Source organism: Mustelus asterias, chromosome 8 (genome assembly GCF_964213995.1).
Source record: "Mustelus asterias chromosome 8, sMusAst1.hap1.1, whole genome shotgun sequence".
Classification (NCBI taxonomy): Eukaryota; Metazoa; Chordata; class Chondrichthyes; order Carcharhiniformes; family Triakidae; genus Mustelus; species Mustelus asterias.
In genome coordinates, this window is record NC_135808.1 from 122,661,840 (window position 1) to 122,688,766 (window position 26,927).

At 40.8% G+C, this 26,927-nt stretch overlaps 1 protein-coding gene across 1 annotated transcript in view; it reads left to right on the plus strand.

Annotated features, from left to right (window-relative positions):
- Positions 1–26,927, plus strand: part of LOC144497779 (zinc finger protein 644-like) — a 126,170-nt gene that overhangs the window by 75,592 nt on the left and 23,651 nt on the right. Inside the window, exon 3 of the mRNA XM_078219216.1 lies at positions 11,118–11,216. Within this exon, the coding sequence (XP_078075342.1) occupies positions 11,176–11,216 (41 nt within the window). The 5' untranslated portion in view covers positions 11,118–11,175. The remainder of the gene's footprint in view (positions 1–11,117; positions 11,217–26,927) is intronic.

The following is a 26,927-nucleotide window of genomic DNA, read 5'->3' on the forward strand; positions in this document are numbered from 1 at the left end:
TCAGCAGGTCTGACAGCATCTGTGGAGAGAGAATAGAGCCAATGTGATATGTTGAGCGAACTTGATATGTTGGCTCTATTCTATCCCCATGGATGCTGTCAGACTTGCTGAGCTTTTCCAGCATTTTCTATTGTTTTAGATTCCAGTATTTTGCTTTTATTTTTCCATTTTTCTTCTTTCGTGCAGTCCTACAAACTAAGTGAATTGATATTTTGTATCTTATTAGTATTTAATCATACGCAAGCCGTAGCCACCAAAAAGTGAAAGAACGTGACATCAATTTTCTCAATTTTTAGAAGTACCTTTTGAGTAAATTCACTGGAATGAAAATGCACTGTATGCAAAAAAGTCATTATTTTTTGCTTAATTTCATCCACAGTGAGGCACAATTTTAGATTGACCCAGGACGTGCCCCAAAAGTCTCTAATCATTCAATGTAGTGAAATTTCCGTTTAAACTTCTCATAAAATCTTGTTGCTGGGTTTCTCTGTATCGTGAGCACTTTCAGCCACATTTAGTAAAAGACGTTGAACAGAACTATTATCTCCCTACCTACAGATCAACAATAATAACAAAACACTAACCCTCTGTCAAATATCATAGAACAACAAATTGAATTTATATAGTGCCTTTAATGTAGTAAAACACCCAGTGCACTTCATAGGAGCGTTTACAAACTTTGAAATAGAGGAGTCTTTGGCCGTCATTTGAACTGTCCTGTTAGGTTAGTGTGAAGACTTTCTGCAAATGTTAAATTCATTTAATTGCAAATTTCCTGTTCCATCTCCTCGTCTGCTGCTGAAATTCTCAGTCATGAGAGTTTGGAATAAGTTTTAAGTTTGTTTATTAGTGTGACAAGTAGGCTTACATTAACATTGCAATGAAGTTACTGTGAAAATCCCCTAGTCGCCACTCTCCGGCACCTGTTCGGGTACACTGTGGGAGAATTAAACATGGCCAAGGCACCTAACCAGCAAGTATTTTGGACTGTGGGAGGAAACTGGAGCACCCGGAGGAAACTCATGCAGACACAGGAGAAGGTGCAGATTTCACACAGACAGTGATCCAAGTCGAGAATCGAACCTGGATCCCTGGCGTTGAGGCAGCTGTGCTAACCTATCAAAGTAACGATATTCTTTTGGCGGGCCTCTTAAGTTGTACCCTCGATGTGTTTGAACTCATGCAAAACTGCTCTCGTTTCCTGTCCCATATGCAGCAACACCTGGACAACATTCTGGCTTAAGTTGATAAGTGGCGAGTGCCATTTGTGCCAAACAAGTGCCAGGCGACCATCTCTAACATGACAATAAATGGTGTTGCCAATGCTGAATCCCCCACTCTCAACATCCTTGGAGTTATCATTGACCAGAAACTGAACTGGACTAACTATATAAACACTGGCTAAAAGAGCGGGTCAGAGGCTGAGAATTCTGCAGAGAGTAATACAGCTCTTGAATCCCCAAAGCCTTTCCTCCATCTTCAAGGCACAAGTCAGGAGTGTGATTGAATACTCTCCACTTTGCTGGATGGGTGCAGCTCCAACAACACTCAACCTTCATACCATCCAGGAGAAAGCAGCTTGCCTGATTAGCACTCTACCCACCACCTTCAACATCCACTCTCTTCACCAACAGAGTGGCAGCAACTCACCAAGTCTCCTTTGAAAGCACCTTCCAAACCTGTGACATTTACCACCTAGAAGGACAAGACAACAGATCGATGGAAACACCACCACTTGCAAGTTTCCCTCTAAACCACACACCATCCTGACATGGGACCATATCACTGTTCCTTTGCTGGCGCTGGGTCAAAGTCTTGGAACTCACTCCCTAACAGCACTGTGGCTCTTACTACACCCAATGAATTGCAAAGGTTCAAGAAGGCACTGCTCCACCACCACCTTTTCAAGGGCAATTAAGGTTGGGCAACAAATGCTGGCCTAACCAGTAACGACCACATCCCATGAAAGAAATAAAGAAAAAAACAAATCCTAACTTGCACCAAGTCCTATGCACCCATCACTTGTAGTTGTTGGCCTTCATTGGTCCTGGTCCTGCAAAACCTCTATTGTAACACTCTTTTCCAAATTCCCCATGGCATTACCCCTTCCTATCTCTGTAACCTCTTTCAGCTCTACAATGTGTTCCTCCAGTTTCCACCTCTAGTGCATCCCTAGTTGTTACTGTTTCAATGTTGGCAGCCATATTTTTCAGACCGGAGGATGGTTAAACAGTGATATTCTCCAGGGTTCAGCCCTAGCTATATCTTTTTACATATGTATGACTTGGATATTGGAATATAGTGTAAAGTTTAAAAATGTGCCAGTCATACCAACTGGGAGGTAGGGCACACAATGAAGATGATACCAATCAACTGCACAAGTAAGTAGGCTGGAAGAATGGGCAGGCAAGTGGCAGATTATGTTTGATACGGAGAAGTGTGAGCTAATGCATTTTGGCAAAAGGGATAGGGAAATGCAATATATAAATAATGGTACTGTTTTATAGAGTGTGAAGGAGCAAAGGGACCTGGGATGCAAGTCCATAGATCTTTGAAGGTGGCAGGGCATTTTGATTGAGTGGTTAGAAAAGCATATGGAATCTTGAGCTTCATAAATAGAGCTATTGAGTACAAAAGCAGGGAAGTTATGCTGAGCCTTTATGAAGCTCTGGTTAGGCCACAACTGAGATATTGTGTCCAGTTCAGGAAGGATGTGAGGTCCATGAAAAGTTGCAGAGGAGATTTATCAGAATGGTTCCAGGGATAGCTACAAGATTAGTTTGCAGAGCTGAGGTTGTATCCCTTAGATCAAAGGAAATTTAAAGGTAATTTGATGAAGGTGTACAAGATTATGGCACCTAGATAAGCTAGGCAAAGAAAATCTGTTTCCATTAATGATGGTACAGAAACTAGGGGACAGAGATTTAAAGTTTTGGACAAGAAATGCAGAAAAATAGTGAGGAATTTTTTTTACACAGCAAGTGATAATAACCTTGCTGGCTATGAGAGTAATGGAAGTGGTGACAGTAAATTATTTCTAATGGAATTTGAATGGAAACTTGAAGGAAGTAAGATTGTAGGGCTACAGGTAGAACAGGAGAATATAACTGACTGGAGTGCTCTACAGAGAGCTGGCATGGACTCGATCGGTCAACTAGCCTTCTGTGCTGTTAGCGTATCGTCACACCCATACTGTTTTCATCCTTTGGAGAATAATGGAGGAAGTGGTGGAAGGATTTATGAGCTGATTATCAACCCATTGAACTGCGTTGAGCTCTCCTTCCGTGGCCAACAAGTCCTGGTGTTGGAGTGTAATCCAGAGCTTCTGGTCCAGCGGTAGGTGCGCTACCACTGCACTACAAGGCCTCCATCTGTGATGTAATGGCTATGAATCTGTTTAGTAACATAACTGGAAATCGTTTACTCAAAAATAATGTAATCTAGAATCTCTACAGTGCAGAAGGAGGCCATTCGGCTCACCAAGTCTGCAGTGACACTTCGAAGAACATCTTACCCAGCCAACCCTCCCCCCAAATATCCTCATGAATGCCATTTACCATGGCTAATCCAGCTAACCTGCACATCTTTGAGCACTAAGGGACAATTTTAGCATGGCTAATCCACCTGACTTGCACATCTTGGAACTGAGAGAGGAAACTGGGGCACCCGGAGGAAGCGCTCTCAGATCCAGGGCGAACGTGCAAATTCCACACAGTCACCCAAGGCCAGAATCGAACCTGGGTTCCTGGCGCTGTGAATTTAAGAAACTATTGCATTAACGTTTGGAACCCGATTAACAGACATGACATCGAATTCCAAGTAATAAGAATGGGATGTGATTTATTTAGTTGCCACTGGTCCATGGAACTAATTATAAACAGAATGCAACTCCAAATAGTGGTACAAGTCCCAGAATCTCATGAAACAAAATAGAATTTGGCATTTACCGTGAAATAATGGCCTGTGAATTATTGGTACAAATAAACTGTTTGAAGACTTAAAATTTGAGAGTTCTATGGTTATTGAAATTATGTTTCTAAAATTAAAGAATTGCCATCTTTGGTGTTATTTTTGAATCAATATGTAATTTATTTAAAGGAAAAGAAGTGAAAACACCTGCCTGTGGATGGCAGCACTTCATCACAATTGACAAGCTCGGTCTTGCCTGATTTAACACAAATCACAGTTAAAAAGCTCCCAGTTTGTTTATGAACTAGAAAATGAGTGTTTGTCTCATTGTGCAGTTTGTACAGAAGAAACAAGCGATTTATGTGTTTATAGTTATGGGGGCTTTAAAAATGTATTTGTTTATTTTTTTAAATTGGCAAATTCAAATTATTGTGGTGGTGTGAGTTGGAATACTGATCTGAGACAGATGGGACTAAAGTCTCTCTAAGGGTTCTAAATGAAATGTGTTTGGGCAGCCCATACCCAATTCCCAACAGATGAAGACCAAAACACCATTACAGTTCACAGTTGGCACAAAACTGAATAAATCTGGCAAGTTTATGAAAATGTGTTTTTAAATAATTGTCATTGAAACAACAGAAGTTGTGGCCACAATATTTACAATTTGTTTGCTGTGAAATAACTATGTGATACTTACAGCACAAAATTAACATGTTTTTGTGAATTTACTGTTAATAATAGTGACATCTAGTGATGTAAATTGTAACTGGGTACCAAACGCAGGAGGAGAAGATGACCACTAGATGGTGCTGACATTGCCTTGGTTTCTGAAGATTGATCTGCTTCAAATCAGAATGCTTAAAACTTGATGTGAGGCTGATTTCATTATACGTCTCTTTACTTCCTGGCATTCTGCGCATCCGTTTCTTCGCAACATTTCACTGCTGTTGTCTTTCTCTCCATGCTGGCTCCTTTTTTTTTTAACACTCACTCTGTCTTTATCCATTACACTCTCCAAACAGTCTAGATACCTTATGAAATAACCCTACAGTTATTTAAGAAAATCGACCTTTCTTCTCCCTCAATATATATTCTCCTTTATCACCTCCATTCTTAAGTGCTGTTGGTTTGCATCGGTCCTAAATTTTTCAGGTCAACAATTGATGGCTGCACAGGGACCCTCAGATTAAAAACCACTGGTCTCGGAGTGCAGTTCAGTAGTCATTGTCCCTCTGGAATTAACATTATGCTGAACTCACTCGGCTGATGAATGTCATGTCAATAAGAGACAATTTAAATATCTTTGCCACACGATTCCTGCAATGCAACAAGAACTTTATCCATTTGAGGCAAGAGGTTCCGGTGTTTGATCTAGGTCTTTTGCCTAGTTAACTAATCTCAGTTGGAATTGTTTGTTGGGCTATTGAGATTGGCCTTGACACCTCCAGGTTCGGGAGAGTAGTTTCAAAAACGTGGCCTGCTTCTGATTGTTACCAACTAACTCCTGTCGTAAGTTCTGGGATGTCAGTTGAGGATAGCATAGGATGCCATCATGTTGACTCCCTTAGTTGAATAGCTTACCAGTATTCACTGTTGAGACTTTCACATGAATAATTGCTGGCGGGTGAGTGTTGAAGGGCGCCTATGCGCCAGTGCCCTGGTGAGGAGTCAACATCATGTGGAGAGAAAACAGAATTGGAAGCAAAATCCAGGAGGACTGGGAGCTGAGCAAGACTGGAATGGATATCTGGAGCAGTGACAGAAGAGGCCTTAGACCAGGAGGAGTGGGATCTAAAGGAGACAGGAACACATGGACCACATTCGAATGAAAAAATCCAAATGTGACATTAGAGGAAAGCTGGTAAGTAAATTGTGGGTGAGTATTTCTCTCTTTTTTTATTTCCTTGTTTCCTTCTAAACCAAGAGCCAGGAAATGAAAAGTTTCAAAAAGAGCAAGTAAAACAGTAAGTAATAAAAATAGCATCAAGCAACTTCAGCTGAGTGCAGATTTGATCAGAGTGCAGGATAGGGTTACATTAAGACTCTGGGCTAAGTTATGGTAAAAATCTAAAGCATTTAGTTAAATTTAATAAATTAAGCAAATTTGTTTTCTAGATTATGAATTGGAAGTAGACAACTGAGTGCCATTTTAAAACTTCAAAACCTGATTAGTTAAATATAATGCAGTGAAGATGGCAGGGTAGAATATGTATTGCAGCTGTTGCATGTGGATATGGTGGACACCAGTTTGATTCACAACAGCCGCATCAAATGTGACTGCAGCTCAAGGATCTTTGGCTCAGGGAGTTGGCTCTGGAGTCTGAGCTTCAGACACTCCAGTGTATCAGGGAGAGAGAAAGTTACCTGGACAACATTCCAGGTGATAACCACACGCCTTAGATTAAATACTTCAGATTTGATTTGTATTCCGGGACAGAGGGGGTGTGATTCCAACTGAGGCAGACATGAGGATCCAGGAGTACGCTTAGCCCTTGCACTTGTCCAACATGTACATGTTCTTGCATCCTGTATGAATGAGAGCAGGAACTATTAGGCAGATGATAAACTGACTCCAGCACTCTGGTATGGGGGCACTCATATTTGGAGCAGTAAAAATGAATGTAGAGGTGGAAGGGGCAATATAGTAGGGTAGGTACATTCTGTAGCTGAGCCCAAAGGCTGTATGGCCTGTCCAGTGTCAGGATTAAGGACATTTCTTCTGGACTGGAGAGGATATTGGGGCAAGAGGGAAAGGATCCAGTTGTGATCCATGTATGTATCAGTGACACAGGCAAGACTAAAAATGGTCTGTGTGAATGAGCAGTCGTGAACAAAATTAAAAAGCAAAAGCACAAATGCGATAATCTCTAAATTACTACCTTGTGCATGAGCAAATTGATATAGGGTTAGCAAGAACAGAGAGGAAGGCATGACAGTGTAGAAGGCAGTTTGGTGTGAGAAAATGGGAGGGGGGAGAAAGCAAGGTGGCTAAGGCTGTAAACAGATTATTCTTGAAATTTCAGAATGATGGGCAGAATGGAAAGGAAGTCAGGGTAGCGCAGTTAATACTGAGCAGATCAGTGCAGCTGTGAGAAAGTATCTTGGCTTGGAAGATCAAGATGTAGAATCAGTTTGAATGAAGATGGGGTGGGGGGGGGATTCTCCCATCCCACCCGCCATGGGAATCGTAGTGGGCAGTGGAGGGGGCAGACCACGCAATGGTCCACTAACCTCGGGTGGGATTCTCCAGTTTTGGGGCAAGCGCGGCTGGAGAATCCCACTCAAGATATAGCGAGGGAGGGAAAAATTGCTTGTGGGAGTAGTCAGTAGATCCCCTCATAGTAACTATTGTTGGAAGGATATAAATCAAGAAACAATGGGAGCTTGTAAGGATGGCACTGCAATAATTGGGTGATTTTAGTCTCCATTTAAATTGATCAAATCTAATAGATAAAGATAGACTTGAAGCTGAGTTCATAGAGCATATTTGAAACATTTTCTCAGAACAATACATTGTGGAGCCAACCAGGGAACAGACTACAGTAGATTTGGTAACGTGTAACAGGGTTAAATAATCAGAGATTCCTGAGAGGAAGAATGATCATAACATGATAGAATTTTACATTCATATTGAAGGTGAGAAACTGGTCCCCGAAACTAACAGAAGTACAAAAATTGAATTGACTAAAAGAAAAAGCAGATGTTTAAGGAGATATTTCAACATTCTGAACAAATGTGTACTCTGTTACAAAAGGACCAAAAATGGCAGAGACTTTGAATATTTTCTGTCTTCACAGTAAAACAAATAAAAGCATCTCAATAATTGTAGAAAATCAGGGTGCAGAAAGGAGGTGCTATCACTATAGCTGGATAAAAATTATTAGGCAAACTTATGGGACTAAAGACTGATGGCTTGCACTCTGAGGTCTTTGGCTGCTGAGATAGTGGATTCATCGGTTGTGATTTTCCAAAATTCCCTATATCCTGGAAAGATCCCACTGATTGGCAAACTGCAAATGTAACTCCCCTTTTCAAGAAAGGAGAGAGACACTAAACAGGAAACTATAGGTTTGTTAGCTTAACAGCTCAAATCCATTATTAAGGTGGAAATGCAGCGGTGGGCATCCTACAGCCTGAGACTCACAAGTGATCCATCTGGGTTCTGAGTGCAGCCCAGGAGACATTTTGTTTACCGTTGCCCATGTGCAGGGTTGCCATATTCCGTTGATTTCTGTCCATGTAGTCTTTTCTCAACCAGTATGTCTGAGGTGATACACACACAAAGCAAACACAAGTGAGGTGTGTGCTGATTGGATTCAACATTGACTGAGAGAGCTATGTGCTCCCTCTGCATCCAAAGCATAAATGTTTCTTTTAATCTTTTTGAAGTTGATAATTTATATATTAATCAAACTAAGCTCTTTGTACAACTCGTTATGAAATATTCGGTGTGTATCAAATGTATTTCATCTTATTCATGGGGTCATGGTTAGTGAGCAAGCCTGATTTCAATCTTGCAGCTCGCTGAAATGAAGGAAGGCTACTCATTAACTTAGCTTGCCCATTATTGAGGTAATAGCAAGATATTTAGAAAATCATGACACAATCAAGCAGTCAATGTGATTTTGTGAGAGGAAAATCAAATTTGTTACTGTTTTTTTGAGGATGCAACGGGCAGGGCGGTTAAAGGAGAACCAGTGATGTGGTGCATTTGGATTTCTAAAAGGCACATGGAAAGATGCTACTACACAAGATCAGAGCCCATAAAGATAAGTGTGAAAGCATTTTGTGAGGAGACCATGGAGTCTGTAAAGGGATACAGGTATGTTAGGATAAGAAAAAAACTGGAGTATAATGTTTTGCTGAACACGTGAGGCCCACCATTTTGGTAGGAAGGATAGAAAGGCACAATATTACTTAGAGGGAGACTAAAGAATGCTGTGGAAGGGAGGGATTTGGATGGCCTTGTACATGAATCTCAAAAAACGAGCATGCGTTAGCAGTAATTAATTGGGAAGGCAGATAGAATATTTACCTTTATGAAAAGGGCGATGGAGTATAAAAGTATGGATGCCATCCTAAAACTGTACAGAGCTTTAATGAGACCACACCTAGAGTACTGTGTACAGTTTTGGTGGTCTTACTTAGGATGGATATACTTGTATTGGAAATAGTTTGAAGAAGGCTGATTCCTGGAATGAAGGGTTTGTTTTATGAAAGTGTTTGAGCATTTTGGGCCTATATTCAATCACTGAGTTCAAAAGAATGAGAGGTGATATTATTGAAACATAAAGGACTCTGAGGGGGCTTGATGGCGTAGATGCTGAGAGCATGTTACCCCTCATGGGGAAATCCAGAATGAGGTTACATAGTTTTAGAAGAGGGGTATCCCATTTAAGATGAAGATGGGGGGGATTTCTTCTGAGGGTCATGAATCTTTGGAATTCTTTATTCCAGAGGGCTGTGGGGGTTAAGTCACATTCGAGGCTGAAATAAACAGATCTTTGAAACATTGGCATGTCGCGGGTTATTGGGGCCTTGCAAAAAAAAGTGGAGTTGTGGCCAAGATCAATTCAACCATGATCTTATTGAATGGCAGACCAGGCTTGAAGGTTGTGTGGCGTGCTTCTGCTCCTATGTTGTATGTTCTTGTATGTTGCAGTTGTTATACTATAGGCCATTTGTTAAATGTACCTTTTATTCTTACTGTGTATTTTTTCAGTAAAAGGTGACTTCAGTTTTTCCCCTTGCACTTATTCTGTTTCATCTTGCATGATGCCCCAGCCAAATGGCAGGCTGGCTGATTGTTCTCTTGACCAACTAGAATGTGCTATTTGTGGTTACAATCTGTTCAGGTAACTCTTTTTTTTCCCCTGGCAGATGGAAAATAAGATTGGAAGTCTATTACTTTGCAAGGTTTGCTTATAATATCAAAGCATTCAGAGTAGAATATGTAACTGTCTGTCGGGTACAAACTTGGTCTCAAAGTTCAACCCAGAGTGAAGCAGCTTAAGATATTAGTTCAGCTCGATCTCTTCACTTAACTGAGAAATCAGAGCTGTAACTATTTTGATGTATGACATTTTTTTTGGAGCTAGGTTTCAGAACAATAAAATGAGTACTTGTCTGAGCTTTCAAAGCTGTCACCGAGTCTCAGAATGATCAGGAGTTCTGGAAAATGCTTTAGCATGTAAGGATTGATGCTGACATTTTATTTGGTGATGTTTGTGTTTCTGTCTGTTAGGAGGGCTTGTATGAAGGACTTGCACATGGCTACAATGAGGTTGGCAATCTGTTCTGTTAAATGGTAGCATATAAGGTGGCGTTTCTGACAATATTCTTATTTACAAGCTCATTATTTTGAAAAATGCATTTTTCTTGCACATCTAGTTTCCCTTTCACTTGATTCCTTTTTCACAGCAAAAGGTAACACTGTAAATCCATTGATCTCTTCAAAAGAGAATACTTGTCTGGTTTTAGGGGTTGCACTAATTTCATCCTAGGTAGCTTTGCTGCAATGATAGTTGTTTAGTGAGGGGAAAAAAACAAAGGTACCTGAACTGATTTCAACCACAAATAGTAGATCAAGAGCGCAATCTACCAGCCTGCCATTGGGAAGTGGCATTAAGAAAAGTACCCTTAACTTATTTGCAGCCACCATCAACACAATTCCATGTCAGTTTATGGGAGATGTACTCTCAGAACTACTCCTGCACACTTTGCCATTGTGAGGCCACAAACCACTGAGGATAATTAGGTTTAAATTTGAAAGCTAAGTTTCAAACAAAAGCTATTGTGAATGTCATTGCATTAGTCAGTCATGACAGTTACAGAATGATTAACGCATTGATGTGAAACAAGGTTTCTGAAAATTCAGACATTCTATTGATTGCAGCTGATAACACCATTCTGTTTGAATATCATTGACACCTACATTTTTGAACAAATTGCAGATCCAGCTCCCCACATGTGTGAAGTTTGATTGCATGTGCATTGTTGGTGTTCTTGGTATTCAGTTTTTTAGCTGTCCGTATTTATTTTCCAAAAAAAGCATTGTCTTAAATCTGTAAATGTCTCAACAATATAGTGTTGGTTTGGTCAAACTTTAAAAACTTATAATAAAAAAAACTCTCATTTGAAAGGATTGCCCATCTTTTTATGTTTTAACAATTCCAAAAATGATGTACATTTTTGTAATTTTTTAACAGGATACAAAATCATTGTCAGTGTTTGGACCCCTTTGCTCCAATTGCAAGGAGATTTATCATGGCCTTGAATGATGCAGATATGGATGAGGAGTGTAAGGAGTAAGTGTTTACTGTTTTGGTTAATTATTTTAAAAAGTGATGGAATATTTAAAGTCTAGATTTTAGAGTATTTTACAATTGTATCTTAATGCTTTTAGAAACATAGAACTTTGACTTTAACTGTCCATAAAACATTAGTCATTATTAAAAAAACAAAATCTCTAACTAAAGGAATCACAGTATAGTTAGCTTTCAGCATGCGATATCTATGAACACAGGAAGCTGATGATTACATTTTTCCATTGCCCTTGGTGTGTTTTAAGGGTTTCAGAAATTGATACTGAAATTCTATTGATTTGGAATTAAACAGGGAAATAGCTAAACATTTAATGGAAGATGAGCCTATTCAGACCAGACTATCAAGACCCCATATTTGAGGTTCCATCCAAAAATAAAATAGAAGAATATTTGAAAATATTGGAAAAGAAAGAAAGTAATTAATTCATGTGAAGTGCTTAATATGATTAAAATATTTTAATTTAGACCAATTTAAACTTGGCAAACATTTATGTAAATGTCATTACTGCTAGTTTTGATCTTTTAACAGGTCGTGCTTAATGGCTTGTAGAAGCTGCTGCATCATACTGAAGTGCATTGTTGGAAGCAGCATTCGTATAGCTTGCTTTGTGGCAATTCAGTGTGACTAGGCTATCGGGACATTCGTGCCCTGCAAAGTAACATTAGTGGGAAGGACAAAAAAATCTATTTGGGTGCTGGGCTAAGTGCCATTCAGTGTTAACTGCACTAGTTGAAAGTATAGTTCACTCTTGCTGTATAAAATTCTCTGCCAGAATACTGTTTTGGTAACTACTCTGAGCGATCCTGTTTCACTAATTGACTTCTCAAGTTTGAGTATTACTGATAAAGTGGACATGTATAAAATGAGCTGACAAAAACAGCCGATTTCCTTGTCTTACAGAAAACCTTGCTTCTGTAACCAGGCACCGCCAATCCAAATTGTAAATTGAGATAAAAACAGAAAATGCTAGAAATATGCAGCAGATCAGGCAGCATCTGTGGAGAGAAACAGCTAATATTTCAGGTTAATGACCTTTTGTCAGAACTGATGCTTTCAGGTCATCAGTCTGAAACATTAATTCTGTTTCTCTTCACGGATGCACCTTGACTTGCTGAAAATCCAATACTTTCTGCTTTTGTTTCAGATTTCATCATCTGCAGTATTTTGCTTTTAAATCGAGATATTGAAGTACCAAGGGCCCATGTAGATCAGCAAGGTCAGGGGTGATGGCTAAGCAACATCAGGTACAGGTTACTGTACATGCGGCAGCATCTGTTAAGCTGGGATTTATGGCAAGTGGGGATTGGAATCCAGACAGGATAGCATGTGGTTAGTCAAATCTGGACATGCCACAGGCACGGATGATAGTTTCAGCAGCAGATGGGCTATGGTCAAGGTTGTAGAACTTGTGTATATAATATTATAGAAGTAGAAGTAGTCAGTTAGTGATGATGAGAATATGAAGTCAGAGGCTCAAATGGAATGTCTGTATTAATGACAACGTAAGAATTAGGACCATGTGGCCCATTGAGCCTGTTTTGCAATTTAATATGATCATAACTGATATGGGACTTCAACTCCATTCTCCTACCTGTTCCACATTCCTTCAGAAACCAAAATTCTGTCCCTCTCAGCCATAAATGTATTCAATGATGGCACATCCACAACCCTTTGGGTAGAGAATTCCGAAGGTCACAGCCCTTTGAGTGAAGAAGTCTCTCCCCACCTCAGTCCTAAACATTCGACCTCTTATCCTGAAACTGTTCCCCTTTGTTCTAGATTCTCCAGTCGGGGGAAACAACATCTTAGTATCTACCCTCTTGAGCCTCTTCATAATCTTGAATGTTTCAATGACATCACCTCTCATTCTTCTAAACTTCAGAGAACGTAGGCCCAATTTACCCAGCCCCTCAACACAGGATAACTCTCTCATCCCAGGGACCAATCTAGTGAAGCTTTGCGTTACTGCCTCCGATGTAAGTATATTCTCCTAAAACATGGAGACCAGAGTTGCACACAGTATTCCATGTGTGGTCTCACTAGAGTCTGTGCAGTTGAAGCAAGACTTGTATTCTAATCACCTTGCAATAAAGGCCAATATGTCCTTTTCTTTCCTATTTGCTTGCTGTACCTACATGTTAACTTTTTGTGTTCCCTGTGTGAATATACACAAACAGCAACATTTACAAGATTCGAGCCTTTTTAAAAAAAACCACATATTTTGCTTTTCTATTCTTGTGCCCAAATTCAATAACTTCACCCTTTTTCCACATTATACTTGTTGCTGCTTCGCTTAACCTGTCTCTATCTCTTTGCTGCCTCTGTGTGTCCCCCTCGCAGCTTGCATTCCCACCTAGCTTTGTACTGTCAGCAAACCTGGATACATTACCTCTTGTCTCCTCATCACAGTGACAGAATCTTATTTGTGATTTTGGTGCTGTGGAAAGCATATTGGATTATGGGAAGACAGCAGAGAGGGGCATGGATTTTGGAGGTGCCTTTGTAGAAAGCAAAAATTAAAACACTTGCTACGAAGATAAAATTAATTCTAAAAGTATTGAAAAATGCATGCAATTTCATCCGATATTTCTGTTTTGGGCTTGTTATAGAGGGCACCATTTAGAATGAATGACTATGATGGGTCAGTCAAGAAAGGCACTGTTTTAACATGGTCTCCCTCGAGATCATAAAACTATTAACTTTTAAAAAAGACATTCAAACTCCAATATTAATGAAAAGAATTGTGCTACAAAGTTTCATGTTTTCAACAAAAGCTTTTACTGTGCGAGATTTAAGCAAAGCCAGTACTACTAACTTAATACTATATGTATATATATATAGTTTGTAAATGCACATTTCAAACTGCAAATCTCCTCGAACAATTCCCTGTTGCACTTTTATTTCCACCCAGGAGTTCCTCGGTACGTTACAAGATCTTGAGGGTTCCTTTACTTCAGAGACTAAACCAAGTCATGCTGCAGCTCTCAGGAGTTTACTTGATTCACCTCAGTTTTCTGCTATCCCCCAAGATGTGATATTTCTTGGGGTCCCGCTACCAGGATCTGGCGAGGTGGCCCTCCAATTCTCAAGTGCTAGACTATTGTGGACATCCCATTTCTAGCATTGGTCTCACTGGTTTCTTGCTCATAAGAACATAAGAACTAGGAGCAGGAGTAGGCCATCTGGCCCCTCGAGCCTGCTCCGCCATTCAATAAGATCATGGCTGATCTTTTTGTGGACTCAGCTCCACTTACCCGCCCGCTCACCATAACCCTTAATTCCTTTACTGTTCAAAAAATGTATCTATCCTTGCCTTAAAAACACTCAATGAGGTAGCCTCAACTGCTTCACTGGGCAGGGAATTCCACAGATTCACAACCCTTTGTGTGAAGAAATTCCTCCTCAACTCAGTCCTAAATCTGCTTCCCCTTATTTTGAGGCCATGCCCCCTCGTTCTAGTTTCACCCGCCAATGGAAACAACTTCCCTGCTTCTATCTTATCTATTCCCTTCATAATTTTATATGTTTCTGTAAGATCTCCCCTCATTTTTCTGAATTCCAATGAGTATAGCCCCAGTCTACTCAGTTTCTCCTCATAAGCCAACCATCTCAACTCCGGAATCAACCTAGTGAATCTCCTCTTCACCCCCTCCAGTGCCAGTATATCCTTTCTCAAGTAAGGAGACCAAAACTGTATGCAATATTCCAGTAATCACAGTGCTTAGTGACTCCGAAATCAGAAAATGTGCTTGGTTTCTTATAACCTTGTGCTACTGGTCTACAGCTCCTGACAGACATGTCTCTCTCTACTTATCTCAAAGCTACGTCCAAGGCTCTGACTGCAACTGCCTGTTTCCATTAAAAGAAAATCACACGGTTAAAACCCAACAAGAAAATGAGCCATCTACGATCTATCCCTGTGGCACAATTAGGATGTCCCAGATAGAGATTCAAACCAAGTTACTCCAATTCCCAAACCTTCCCTTTATTTTGGGAAGCCATATGAATAATGTAAATCGCTTATGAAGACAACTGCAGGCCTGTCATCTCCACCAAGAAAGTCAAAGGGGCCACCCATTGTTTGATGTTTCCCCACTTACGACAGAAAGGAGCTGATGTTTTGAGTCCAGATGACCCTTTGTCAAAGCTTTTCTCTCCTTACAGATGCTGCCAGACCTGCTGAGATTTTCCAGCGTTTCCTCTGTTGATTTCAGATTCCAGCATCCGCAGTAATTTGCTTTTATCCAAGATCAACTTGAACTTACATTCTCCACAGACAGGCGTTTCTGTAGATGCAAACGAGACTCCAGGATGGTATGCTGCCTGTCTGGTGCAAGGGTGTTTCGGAGCGGCTGCTGGACATTCTGGAGGGGGAGGGTGAACAGCCAGCTGTCGTGTATATAAGCACCAACGATATAGGTAAAAATGGGATGAGGTCCTACAAACTGAATTTAGGGAGTTAGGAGTTAAACTAAAAAGTAGTATCTCAAAGGTAGTAATCTCATGATTGCTACCAGTGCCATGTGCTAGTCAGAGTAGGAATGTCAGGATAGCTAAGATGATTACGTTGCTTGAGCGATGTTGCAAAAGGGAGGGATTCAAATTCCTGGGACATTGGAACCGGTTCTGGGGGATGTGGGACCAGTACAAATCAAGCAGTCTACACCTGGGCAGGACTGGAACCAATGTCCTAGGGGGAGTGTTTGCTAGTGCTGTTGGAGAGGGTTTAAACTAATGTGGCAGTTGGATGGGAACCAATGCGGGAAGTCAAGTGGGGACAGAAACAAAAGGTAGTAAGGGGAAAAGTGAAAGGCAGAGAAACCAAAGTCAGAAATCAAAAAGGGCCACTGTTCAAAGTACAGAGACTATGGTGAACTCAGTGAATGGGTCCAGTAAGGCTAAGGGAAATAAAACACAGGGAGAGTGTACAAAACGTGACCAGAAAGATGGCCCGAGAAACAGGGCAGAGAGCAAGGGAAGTGTAGATTAAACTGCATTTATTTCAATGCAAGAGGTCTGACGGGCAAGGCAGATGAACTCAGGACATGGATGGGTACATGGGACTGGGATGATATAGCTATTACTGAAACATGGCCAAGGGAGGGGCAGGACTGGCAGCTCCATGTTCTCGGGTACAGATACAGGAAAGATAGAACAGGAGGTAAGAGAAGGGGGGAGTTGCGTTTTTGATTAGGGAGAACATCATGGCAGTACTGAGAGGGGATACATCCGAGGGTTTGCCCACTGAGTCTATATAGGTGGAACTAAAAAATGAGAAGGGAGAGATCACTTTGATAGGATTGTACAGGCCCCCAAATAGTCAGCGGGAAATTGAGCAAATATGTAAGGTGATTAAAGATCGCTCCAAGAAAAATAGGGTGGTAATAGTAGGGGACTTTAACTTTCGCAACATTGACTGGGACAGCCACAGCATTAGGGGCTTGGGTGGAGAGAAATTTGTTGAGTGTATTCGGGAGGAATTTCTTATTCAGTATGTGGATGGCCTGACTAGAGAGAGGGCAAAACTTGACTTCCTCTTGGGAAATAAGGAAGTGCAAGTGACAGAAGTGTTATAAGGGATCATTTTGGGACCAGTGACCATAATTCCATCAGTTTTAAGATAGCTATGGAGAATGATGGGTCTGGCCCAAAAGTTAAAATTCTAAATTGGGGCAGGCCAATTTTGATGGTATTAGACAGGAACATTCAAAAGTTGATTGGGGGAGTCTGTTGGCAGGCAAAGGAAAGGCTGGTAAGTGGAAGGCTTTCAAAAGTGTGTTAACCAGGGCTCAGGGTAAGCACATTCCTTTTAGAGTGAAGGACAGGCTGGTAGAAGTAGGGAACCCTGGATGACTTAGTGTTGAGGCCCTGGTCAAAAAGAAGGAGCCATATGACATGCAGAGGCAGCTGGGATCAAGTGGATCCCTTGAAGAGCATAGAGGTTGTCAGAGTAGAATTAAGAGAGAAATCAGGAGGGCAAAAAGTTGGCATGAGATTGCTTTGGCAGATACGGCAAAGGAGAATCCAAAGAGCTTCTACAAATACATAAAGGGCAAAAGAGTAACTAGAGAGAGAGTAGGGCCTCTGAAGGATCAACAAGGTCATCCATGTGTGGATCCACAAGAGATGGGTGAGATCCTAAATGAATATTTCTCATCGGTATTTGATTTATTATTGTCATATGTATTAGTATGCAGTGAAAAGTACTGTTTCTTGTGCACTATAAGGCAAGGCATACCATTCAGAGAAGGAAACGAATGAATGCAGAATGTAGTGTTACAGTCAGAGCTAGGGTGTAGAGAAAGATCAACTTAATGCAAGGTAGGTCCATTCAAAAGTAATGGCAGCAGGGAAGAAGTTGTTCTTGAGTCGGTTGGTACGTGACCTCAGACTTTTGTATCTTTTTCCTGACAAAAAAAGGGGAAGAGAGAATGTCCGCTGTGCGAGGGGTCCTTTAATTATGCTGGCTGCTTTGGTGAGGCAGCAGGAAGTGTAGACAGTCAATGGATGGGAGGCTGGTTTGCGTGATGGATTGGGCTACATTCATGACCTTTTGTAGTTCCTTGCTGTCTTGGGCAGAGCAGGAGCCATAGCTGTGATACAACCAGAAAGAATGCTTTCTATGGTGCATTTGTAAAGGTTGGTGAAAATCGTAGCTGACATGCCAAATTTCTTTAGTCTTCTGAGAAAATAGAGTTTAGTGGACTTTCTTAACTATAGTGTCGGCATGGGGGGGACCAGGACAGGTTGTTTGTGATCTGGGCACCTGAAAACTTGAAGCTCTCGACCCTTTCTACTTCGTCGCCATTGATGTAGACAAGGGCATGTTCTCCTCTACGCTTCCTGAGGTCGATGACAATCTCCTTCGTTTTGTTGACATTGAGGGAAAGATTATTGTTGCCGCAGCAGTTCACCAGATTCTCTATCTCATTCCTGTACTCTGTCTCGTCATTGTTTGAGATCTGACCCACTACGGTGGTGTCGATAGCAAACTTGAAAATCAATTTGGAGTGGAATTTGGCCACTTAGTCATGGATGTATAAGGAGTATAGTAGGGGGCTGAGAACACAGCCTTGTGGAGCATTTGTGCTGAGGATGATCGTGGAGGAGATGTTGTTGCCTATCCTTACTGATTGTGGTCTGTGAGTTAGGAAATTCAGGATCCAGTCGCAGAGAGAGGCACCGAGGCCCAGGCCACGGAGTTTGGAGATGAGTTTCATGGGAATAATGTTGTTGAAACCTGAGCTGTAGTCAATAAATAGTAGTCTGACATAGGTGTCTTTGTTATCTACTACTGAGTACATTAAACTGCTGAGTAATACTAGCCTGATCTTGGTGTTCTCTCTCAACTCAGGGGCCAGCTTCTATACAGATTCAGCAAGATTCTAATTGATAGTCTGGCTGTTGAAAGAAATTTCTAGCTCAAAAGGTTAGCACTATCTGTGGTTGATGTGATGGTGGCTTCCTGAAAAACACTGAACAAATTGAAATAATCTAAGCAGAGAAAATTGTCCTCGAATGTGTTTGTTTTATTATATTGTCAGCTGTGTTGCATTTTTAAGATCTTTAAACACCTTTTCAGCCCTGGGATTCAATCAAAATCTATTAGATTATATACAGAAATGAAGAGTTGCATTTAATTAGTGTCTTAGCATGTCTCCCTCTTTCTCTTTCAAATGTTGCAAAGCAGTTCACACACAACAAATTACTTTCAAGTGCAGTGACTGTTGTTATCAAGTCAAATGCAGCAGTCATATAAACAATATCCCACAACAATGGAATGAAATCCCTTATTTTTCTGGTGCTGAGTGAAAGAGTAATGTTAGAACTCCTTGCGCTTCACAACTATGGGATCTTTAACATTTACTGAAACAGGCAGACAAAGGCTTAGCTTAATATTTCATACGAAGAATGGTGTCCACAACCTGCTAACTAGCAAGAGAGAATTCTACAATCTGAATCATTATGATAATTGTTTTTTCCTGGGACTTTGCTCTTAGGAAATGCTGATGTTGGCTCTTTGAGAGAACTGTCCAGTCAATCCCAATGGCCCGCTTATTCCTCCAGAGCTTTGCAAAGCTTTCCTTTTCAAGCTTATGTCTAATTAAAATTACTATTGAATCTGCTAATAACACCCTTTCAGGCTCTGCATTCCAGGTCATCACAACTTGCTGTCTCAAAAGATTTCTCCTCATTGTTCCTCTGCTTCTTTTGCCAAATATCTCAAATTTGTATCCTCTGGTTACTGAAACCCCCCCACCAGTGGAAGCAGTTTTTGCTTATTTACCCAATCAAAATCCTTCACACGAGTCATGGGGTTTTACAGCACACAGAGGCCTTTCGGCCCATCATATCTGTGCCAAACACCTATTTATTCTGATCCCATTTCCATAGCCTTGTATGCTATGGAATTTCAAGTGCTCATCTAAATGCTTCTTAAATATTATGAGGGTTTCCCCCATCTACCACCCTTTCAGCCAGTGAGTTCCAGATTCCCACCACCCTATGGTTGAAAAGGATTTTTTTCAGATTTTCCCTAATCCTACTGCCCGTATCTTAAATCTGTGCCTCTGATCATTGACTCCTCTACCAAGCGGAAGGTTCTTTCCTATCTACCCTATCTATGCCCCTCATAATTTTGTACATCTCAATCAGGTCCACTCTCAGCCTTCTCTGCTCTAAAGAAAACAATCCCAGCCACTCTTCATAGCTGAAACTCTCCAGTTCAGGTAACATTCTGGTGAATCTCCTCTGCATTCTAATGCAAACTCATCCTTCCTACTGTGTGGCGAACAGAACTGCACACAGTGCTCTAGCTGTGAGCTAATGAGCGTTTTATACAGTTCCTCCATAACCTCAAATAAAAGCAAAATACTGCAGAAGCTGGAAATATGAAATAAAAACAGATAATGCTGGATACGGTCAGCAGGTCTGGCAGCATCTGTAGAGAAACAGAGTTCATGTTTCAGATCTAAATGACCTGCCTACAGAACTCAAATAAACACAAAATACTGTGGATGCTGGAAATCGGAAATAAAAACAGAAAGCGGTAGAAAGGCCATTTAGATCCAAAATGTTAACTGTTTCTCTTCACAGATGCTGCCAGACCCGCTGAGTTTACCCAGTATTTTGTGTTTTTATTCCATCATAACTTCCCTGCACTTATATTCTATGCCTTGGCGAGTATCCCATATGCCTTCGTAATCACCTTATCTGCCTGTCCTACTGCCTTCAGGGATATCTGGATGTGCACCCAAGGTCCCTTTGGTCCTCTACTTCCTAGTGTCCTACCATTCATTGTATATTCCCGTGCCTTGTTCGTCCTCCCAAAATGTATCACTTCACGGTTTTTAGGGTTAAATTCCATTTGCCCATGTTTTGCCCATTTATATCATCCTATAATCTAAAGCTTTCTTCCATTTGATTTATTGTCACATGTATTAGTATACAGTGAAAAGTATTGTTTCTTGCGCGCTATACAGACAAAGCATACTGTACATAGAGGAGAAGGAAAGGAGAGAGTGCAGAATGTAGTGTTACAATCATAGCTAGGGTGTAGAGAAAGATCAACTTAGTCCGAGATAGGTCCATTCAAAAGTCTGATGGCAGCAGGGAAGAAGCTGTTCTTGAGTCGGTTGGTACGTGACCTCAGACTTTTGTATCTTTTTCCCGATGGAAGAAGGTGGAAGAAAGAATGTCCGGAGTGCATGGGGTCTTTAATTATGCTGACTGCTTTGCCGAGGCAAATGGAGTCAATAGATGGGAGACTGATTTGCGTGATGGGACTGGGTAGCGTTCACGACCCTTTTCTAGTTTCTTGCGGTCTTGGGCAGAGCAGGAGCCATACCAAGCTGTGACACAACCAGAAAGAATGCTTTCTATGGTGCATCTGTAAACGTTGGTGAGAGTCGGAGCGGACATGTCAAGTTTCCTTAGTCTTCCGAGAAAGTAGAGTCGTTGGTGGGCTTTCTTAACTATAGTATCGGCATGGAGGGACCAGGATAGGTTGTTGGTGATCTGGACACCTAAAAACTTGAAGCTGCCGACCATTTCTACTTCATCCCCATTGATGTATACAGGGGTATGTCCTGTACCATGCTTCCTGAAGTCGATGACTACCTCCTTCATTTTGTTGTCATTGAGGAAGAGATTGTTTTTGTTGCACCAGTTTACCAGATTCTCTCTTTCCTGCACTCCGTCTTGTCATTGTTTGAGATCCGACCCACTATGGTGGTGTCAGCAGCAAACTTGAAAATCGAGTTGGAGGGGAATTTGGTCTCTCAGTCCTAGATGTATAAGGAGTATATAGGGGGCTGAGAACACAGTCTTGTGGGACACTGGTGTTGAAGACGATTGTGGAGGAGCTGCTGTTACCTACCTTTGCTGATTGCGGTCTATGAGTTAGGAAGTTCAGGATTCAATTGCAGAGGGAGGAGCTGAGGCCTAAGCCATGGAGTTTGGATATGAGTTTCGTAGGAATAATGGTGTTGGAGGCTGAGCTGTAGTCAATAAATAGGAGTCTGGCATAGATGCCTTTTTGTTATCTAGGTGTTCCAGGGTTGTGTGCAGTGTCAGGGAGATGGCGTCTGCTGTGGACTTATTGCGGCGATAGGCAAACTGTAGTGGTATTCCGGGAGGCTGGAATTGATTCATGCCATGGCTAACCTTTCGCAGCACTTCATAATGATGGATGTCAGAGCCACCAGATGATAGTCATTAAGGCACGCTGCCTGGCTTTTCTTTGGTACTGGGATGATGGTAGTCTTCTTGAAGCAGATAGGGATCTCAGATTGTAGTAAAGAGAGATTGAAGATGCCTGCGAATACCCCTGCCAGCTGGCCCATGCAGGATCTGAGTCCTCGTCCGGGTACCTCTGGGCTAGTTGCTTTCCTTGGGTTGACCCTGGAGAAGGCTGCTCTGACGTTTGCAATTTGTTACAGTTTACCACACCACCAATTTCTATGTGATCTTACTGACCAAACCTCAATTGTGATCACCTCTATTAATGCTTCTCTTATACCTCTTGTTGTAAGGAGAACAATCCCAAGTTTTCTTTTCTGACCCGCAATCCAGCAAATCCCCTCTGCACCCACTGTATGGCCTTGACTTCCTTCCTAATGTGTGGTGTCCAGAATTGACCACAATATTCCAGCTGAGGTCTAACCAGTGTTTGATTAAGGTTTAGCATTCCTTCCTCTTGTACTCTGATTTATAAAGCCATGGATCCCAAATGCTTTTTCTTTGGTTTTTTCAATTTTTCCTGTCACCTCTGTGTTTTATTTGAATATGTAGATGACATTGGTAAAGGAACATCAATTGACCATCTTTGGTTCCCTGAGTAGGTCAGGGTAGGTCTTTTCTTTAAAATGTGGCAGTCTTAGGCAGGGAATTCTTGGGTAATTTACCCAATGACAAATACATGCCCAAGTTATGTGTGGCTTGGAGGAAGCCTTGGTGATCGTATTCGCAGAACATTACAACACTTTTCCTCCTTGGTAGCAGACGGTAATGGGGAAGGAGATAGTGTCGCAGTAACTAGTGATTTGTAGCAGTGCACCTGGTGGTTAATACTGCAGCCACAGTGCACTGATGATGGAACAAATGAATTGAATGCTAAGTTTGCCAATCAAGCAAACTGATGCACTCTGTACGATCTTGACATTTTTTTTAGTGCAGCTCTGGTTGCACTCATGCAAGCAGGAAGTGAGTACTCCATCATTCTTCAGAATTGAAGCATGTAGATGGTAAAGAGATGAACCACTCGCTTGAGAATTTTGAGTTGTAAATTTTGTTTTCTTTTAGAAACCTTGACTTATTTTCCATTACATTGATAGATTGTTTTCACATTTTAAAAAGTACAGCAAATCTATGGTTCTTTCTATGTTGGCTGCCTCACTTGTCTTGTTCCAATGGTAGTGGAGAGCCACTATCTTTATGATCCTTGAAGAAATTTGCCAGGTTTGCTTCTGCTTGGCATCAATACAAAAAGAGAGTTGCAAAATTGTTATTCTTGAATATTTATTCATGAGTCTGGTATAATCCAGCCATAATTTATTATTTGATAATGAAATAATACGAAGGTTTAAAATCAAATGATAAATAAACACCGTATAAAAGCAATTTAATTCTTGTTGCTTACCTTGATATTGGTTCATTGTTTTTCTTGACTGCAAAATTAACAGGCAGACGTATGTTTGTCCTATTGCCAGAATATGTGATTAGTGCAATAAAACAAGTCTGCTGTACTAGTAAAAAGGAATCTGTTATAATTGTAATCAGAAAACCTCTCAAAAAGGCTAGATAGTTCGAACTCGCATGAAATTTGAATTTTAAATTAATACACTTGATCTTCTTGGGAAGTGAGACACTTTAGTTAAGAGATGTAATTTCTGTTACCCTAACACGCATTGATTGAAATAATCACTTGGAGTGTCCCTTTTTTGTAGTTTGTATTAAGATCTTTCATCACTTAGTCTAGAAAAAGATTAATTTTAATTACCTTGTGTACAGTTAGAACATTGTTTGATCTAACAATTCAAAGCTGAATTACAATATTTAGCTTAAAAAATAAGTAGTGTATACTTGTATGATGAGTAGCGCCAATATAGCAATTCTGTATAAATTGTTACTTTTCACAGGATTTACAGAATTTAGCTGTGCATTTCGCATATTGCAGTCTATCTTTTTCAATTGAATGGCAATGCTCCAAAACCACAATTTTGCCTAGAATTGCTACTATTTGGCAAGAAAGCATTGATAATTCTTCTTCACGGTGACTTATCTCCAGTATTAATGGCTGTTTTTTTACGCAGCAGTCTTCAACAAAATATTTAGCATTTCTAAAGCTACGCCTTATTTGCACACCTTTATAAAGGCTTATAAGAGCAGCTGGACACTAAAACTGACAATCATGATGTTTTCCACTAATACATGTCAACCTTTTCGATAGCCTATTGCGCTCAGCCAGTTACAAACAACTAATTGAAACAAATAAAGGTAAAATCGCCATAGTCCCAGGTGGCTCTTGGCTGCTCCCCCTTTGAGGGAGAGAGCTGACTCGTGGTGATTTAGCATGAGGATCACCACATCTCACAGCCTGTATGGTCCTCATGAACAAATAGCAGGGAAAAATAAATGTTTTATAGAAGAACAACAATTGACTCTAAGAACTTTGACTGTACACGTGGAGAACTTTGGGATTACCCCAAGATTAGCATGTATATGTTGATGGGGGTAAAATAAAGTACCAGTGCCACTGTTGACCAGGCTTGGATCATGTAAAATGAAGTGAGGAACTCTTGCAACTATAATACAGGATGATATCTATCACGTTTCAAGTATCCTGTAGTAATGAAATATTATCTTTAATTGACAATTTAGAAACACAAAAGATGTTTAACTTGAGTTAACTGCAAATAAAAAATTACAGTTGTCTAATTATTCCATCTAATCGAAATTCCCAATTAATCATGTAGCAGCAAGTTTTGGAGTCTGCAGGTCAGAATAGTTGTTGGAGTGGCTCAGTGGAGCATCACCCAAGGATAATTCATTTCCCAAAGTTTACTTCTTCATTTTGTTAGATTTGTACCTAATAAACCAAAGCATTGTGGAGAAGTTCTGTTATGGTAATGTTCCCCCACCCCACTCGGAAATGTGTTGCTGAGGAGATATATTGATGGTACTTAATCTACAGTACTTGAAATTTGTTAATCATAGTTCTTCTTTTGATCCTGTTGTTAAAATTCTGTGATTTCTCAATTTCAATCACTTCTCGAATTGCAGGAAGGGGTCACTCAGTACCTGTACACTTGTACCTGTGCCAGTGCAAGTTTGCCACCTAGAGATGCCTACTCAAAAGCCAATTCTAAGCCCTTTTTATTCTTCCTTTTAAGATAATTCGCTTATTTTCTTTCATTTGATGTTACAGTCACTGGCTTAGTATCCACTCGACTATTCTGATACTTTCTAGGCTAGCCTCCCATCCTGTAGCATCTGTAAATCTCAGCTTATATCTTCAGCCCATATCCTGTTTCACGCATCATCATCATCTTGCTGACCTACCTTTGCTCCCAGTACTACCATGCTTCATAAAATCCTCATCCTGTTCAATTCCCCTTGTGGCTTCACTGCTCTCAGTTGCTGTAATCACCAAGAGCTCTACAACCCTACTAAAATTCTCAATTCTCTAACTTTGGCTTCTTCAGTGTCTCCTGTCCCTTTATCACACTGTGCCCTCAGCGGCTTAGGCCCCGTGCTCCTACGTTCCCTTTCTAAACCCCTCCACCTCTCCATTCCCACCTTAAGACCCACTTCTGACTAAACCTTTAGTCACCCTTCCTAATATCTCCTCTTTTTTGCCTCAGTAGTCTTTAAGGTTGAGAGGGATAGATAGAGTGGACGTTCAGAGACTATTTCCTCGGGTGGATGTAGCTGTTACTAGGGGGCATAACTATGAGGTTCATGGTGGGAGATACAGGAAGGATGTCCGAGGAAGGTTCCTTACTCAGAGAGTGGTTGGGGTGTGTAATAGACTGCTTGCTTTGATAGTGGAGTCGGACACTTTAGGAACTTTCAAGCGGTTATTGGATAGGCACATGGAGCACACCAGGATGATAGGGAGTGGGATAGATTGATCCTGGTTTCGGACAAAGCTCGGCACAACATTGAGGGCCGAAGGGCCTGTACTGTGCTGTACTGTTCTATGTTATATCTCTGAAGTGTTTTGGAGGGTTTTGCTGTCAAATGTGCTACATAAATGAAAGTGGTAAAGTTTTTCATGTTCTAATAAATCTTAGTGGGAGAAAAGTCTAATTTCTGACATTCTTCAGTGATCAGCCTGAATTTATTTCACAATGCTATGGATTTGCAAGCGAGGAAGAGAGAGTGGGTATGGACAGCAGCAACATTGCTCGCGCTCACACTTGCAGCTTATTTTATTTATGTCTATGATTTCCCAACTCTCTTTTTAATCTTTATTTTTCCTTCTAAAATTCTCCCCCTGGGCCTCACTTTTAAGCTTACAAACTCTGGAATAACAACCTAACAAAAAAGGAAAGGGTTAAATCCTTTCCATCGGCTTTCTCTCTTTATATTTGTCCAACAAATTATTTAGTCGGTTTAAGGTTATGTGATCTGGAGTAGAGAGAGAAAAGATATTGTGGGGGAAATCCAGTTTTCTTTTAAATAAAAGCAAATTACAGAAGATGCTGGAATCTGAAACCAAAGGAGAAAATGATGGAAAATCTCTTGTCAAAGCTTTGACAAAAGGTTATCTGGACTCGACGTCAGCTCTTTTCTCTCCTTACACATGCTGTCAGACCTGCTGGGATTTTCCAGTTTTCTTTTGTTCCCCTTGAGATTTTTATGCTTCTACTGTAGAAGTGTAGGCCTGTATACAAGATTTTTGTCATTATGCATGTTGCTTTTGGGATGTGTAGGAAAGGTTGCGAGTCCAGTCAATCCAGAAAAGCCTAACCTTCCAGGCTTTGAGTTTGCTTTAATATCTGACACTGGAGGAAGATGACAGGCTGGGGTGGGGGAGGATGAAGGAAAACTGTTTAATTGTTGCTGGGCTCTTGCTTGCCTGCCCAGCATTGAGTCTCTTTTGTTTCATGTCCTTTAATGGAGACTTTACTTTCAATGAGTCCTGGAAGCCACAAGGTAGCCCCAGAAAATTGAAAAATAGCCCTCAA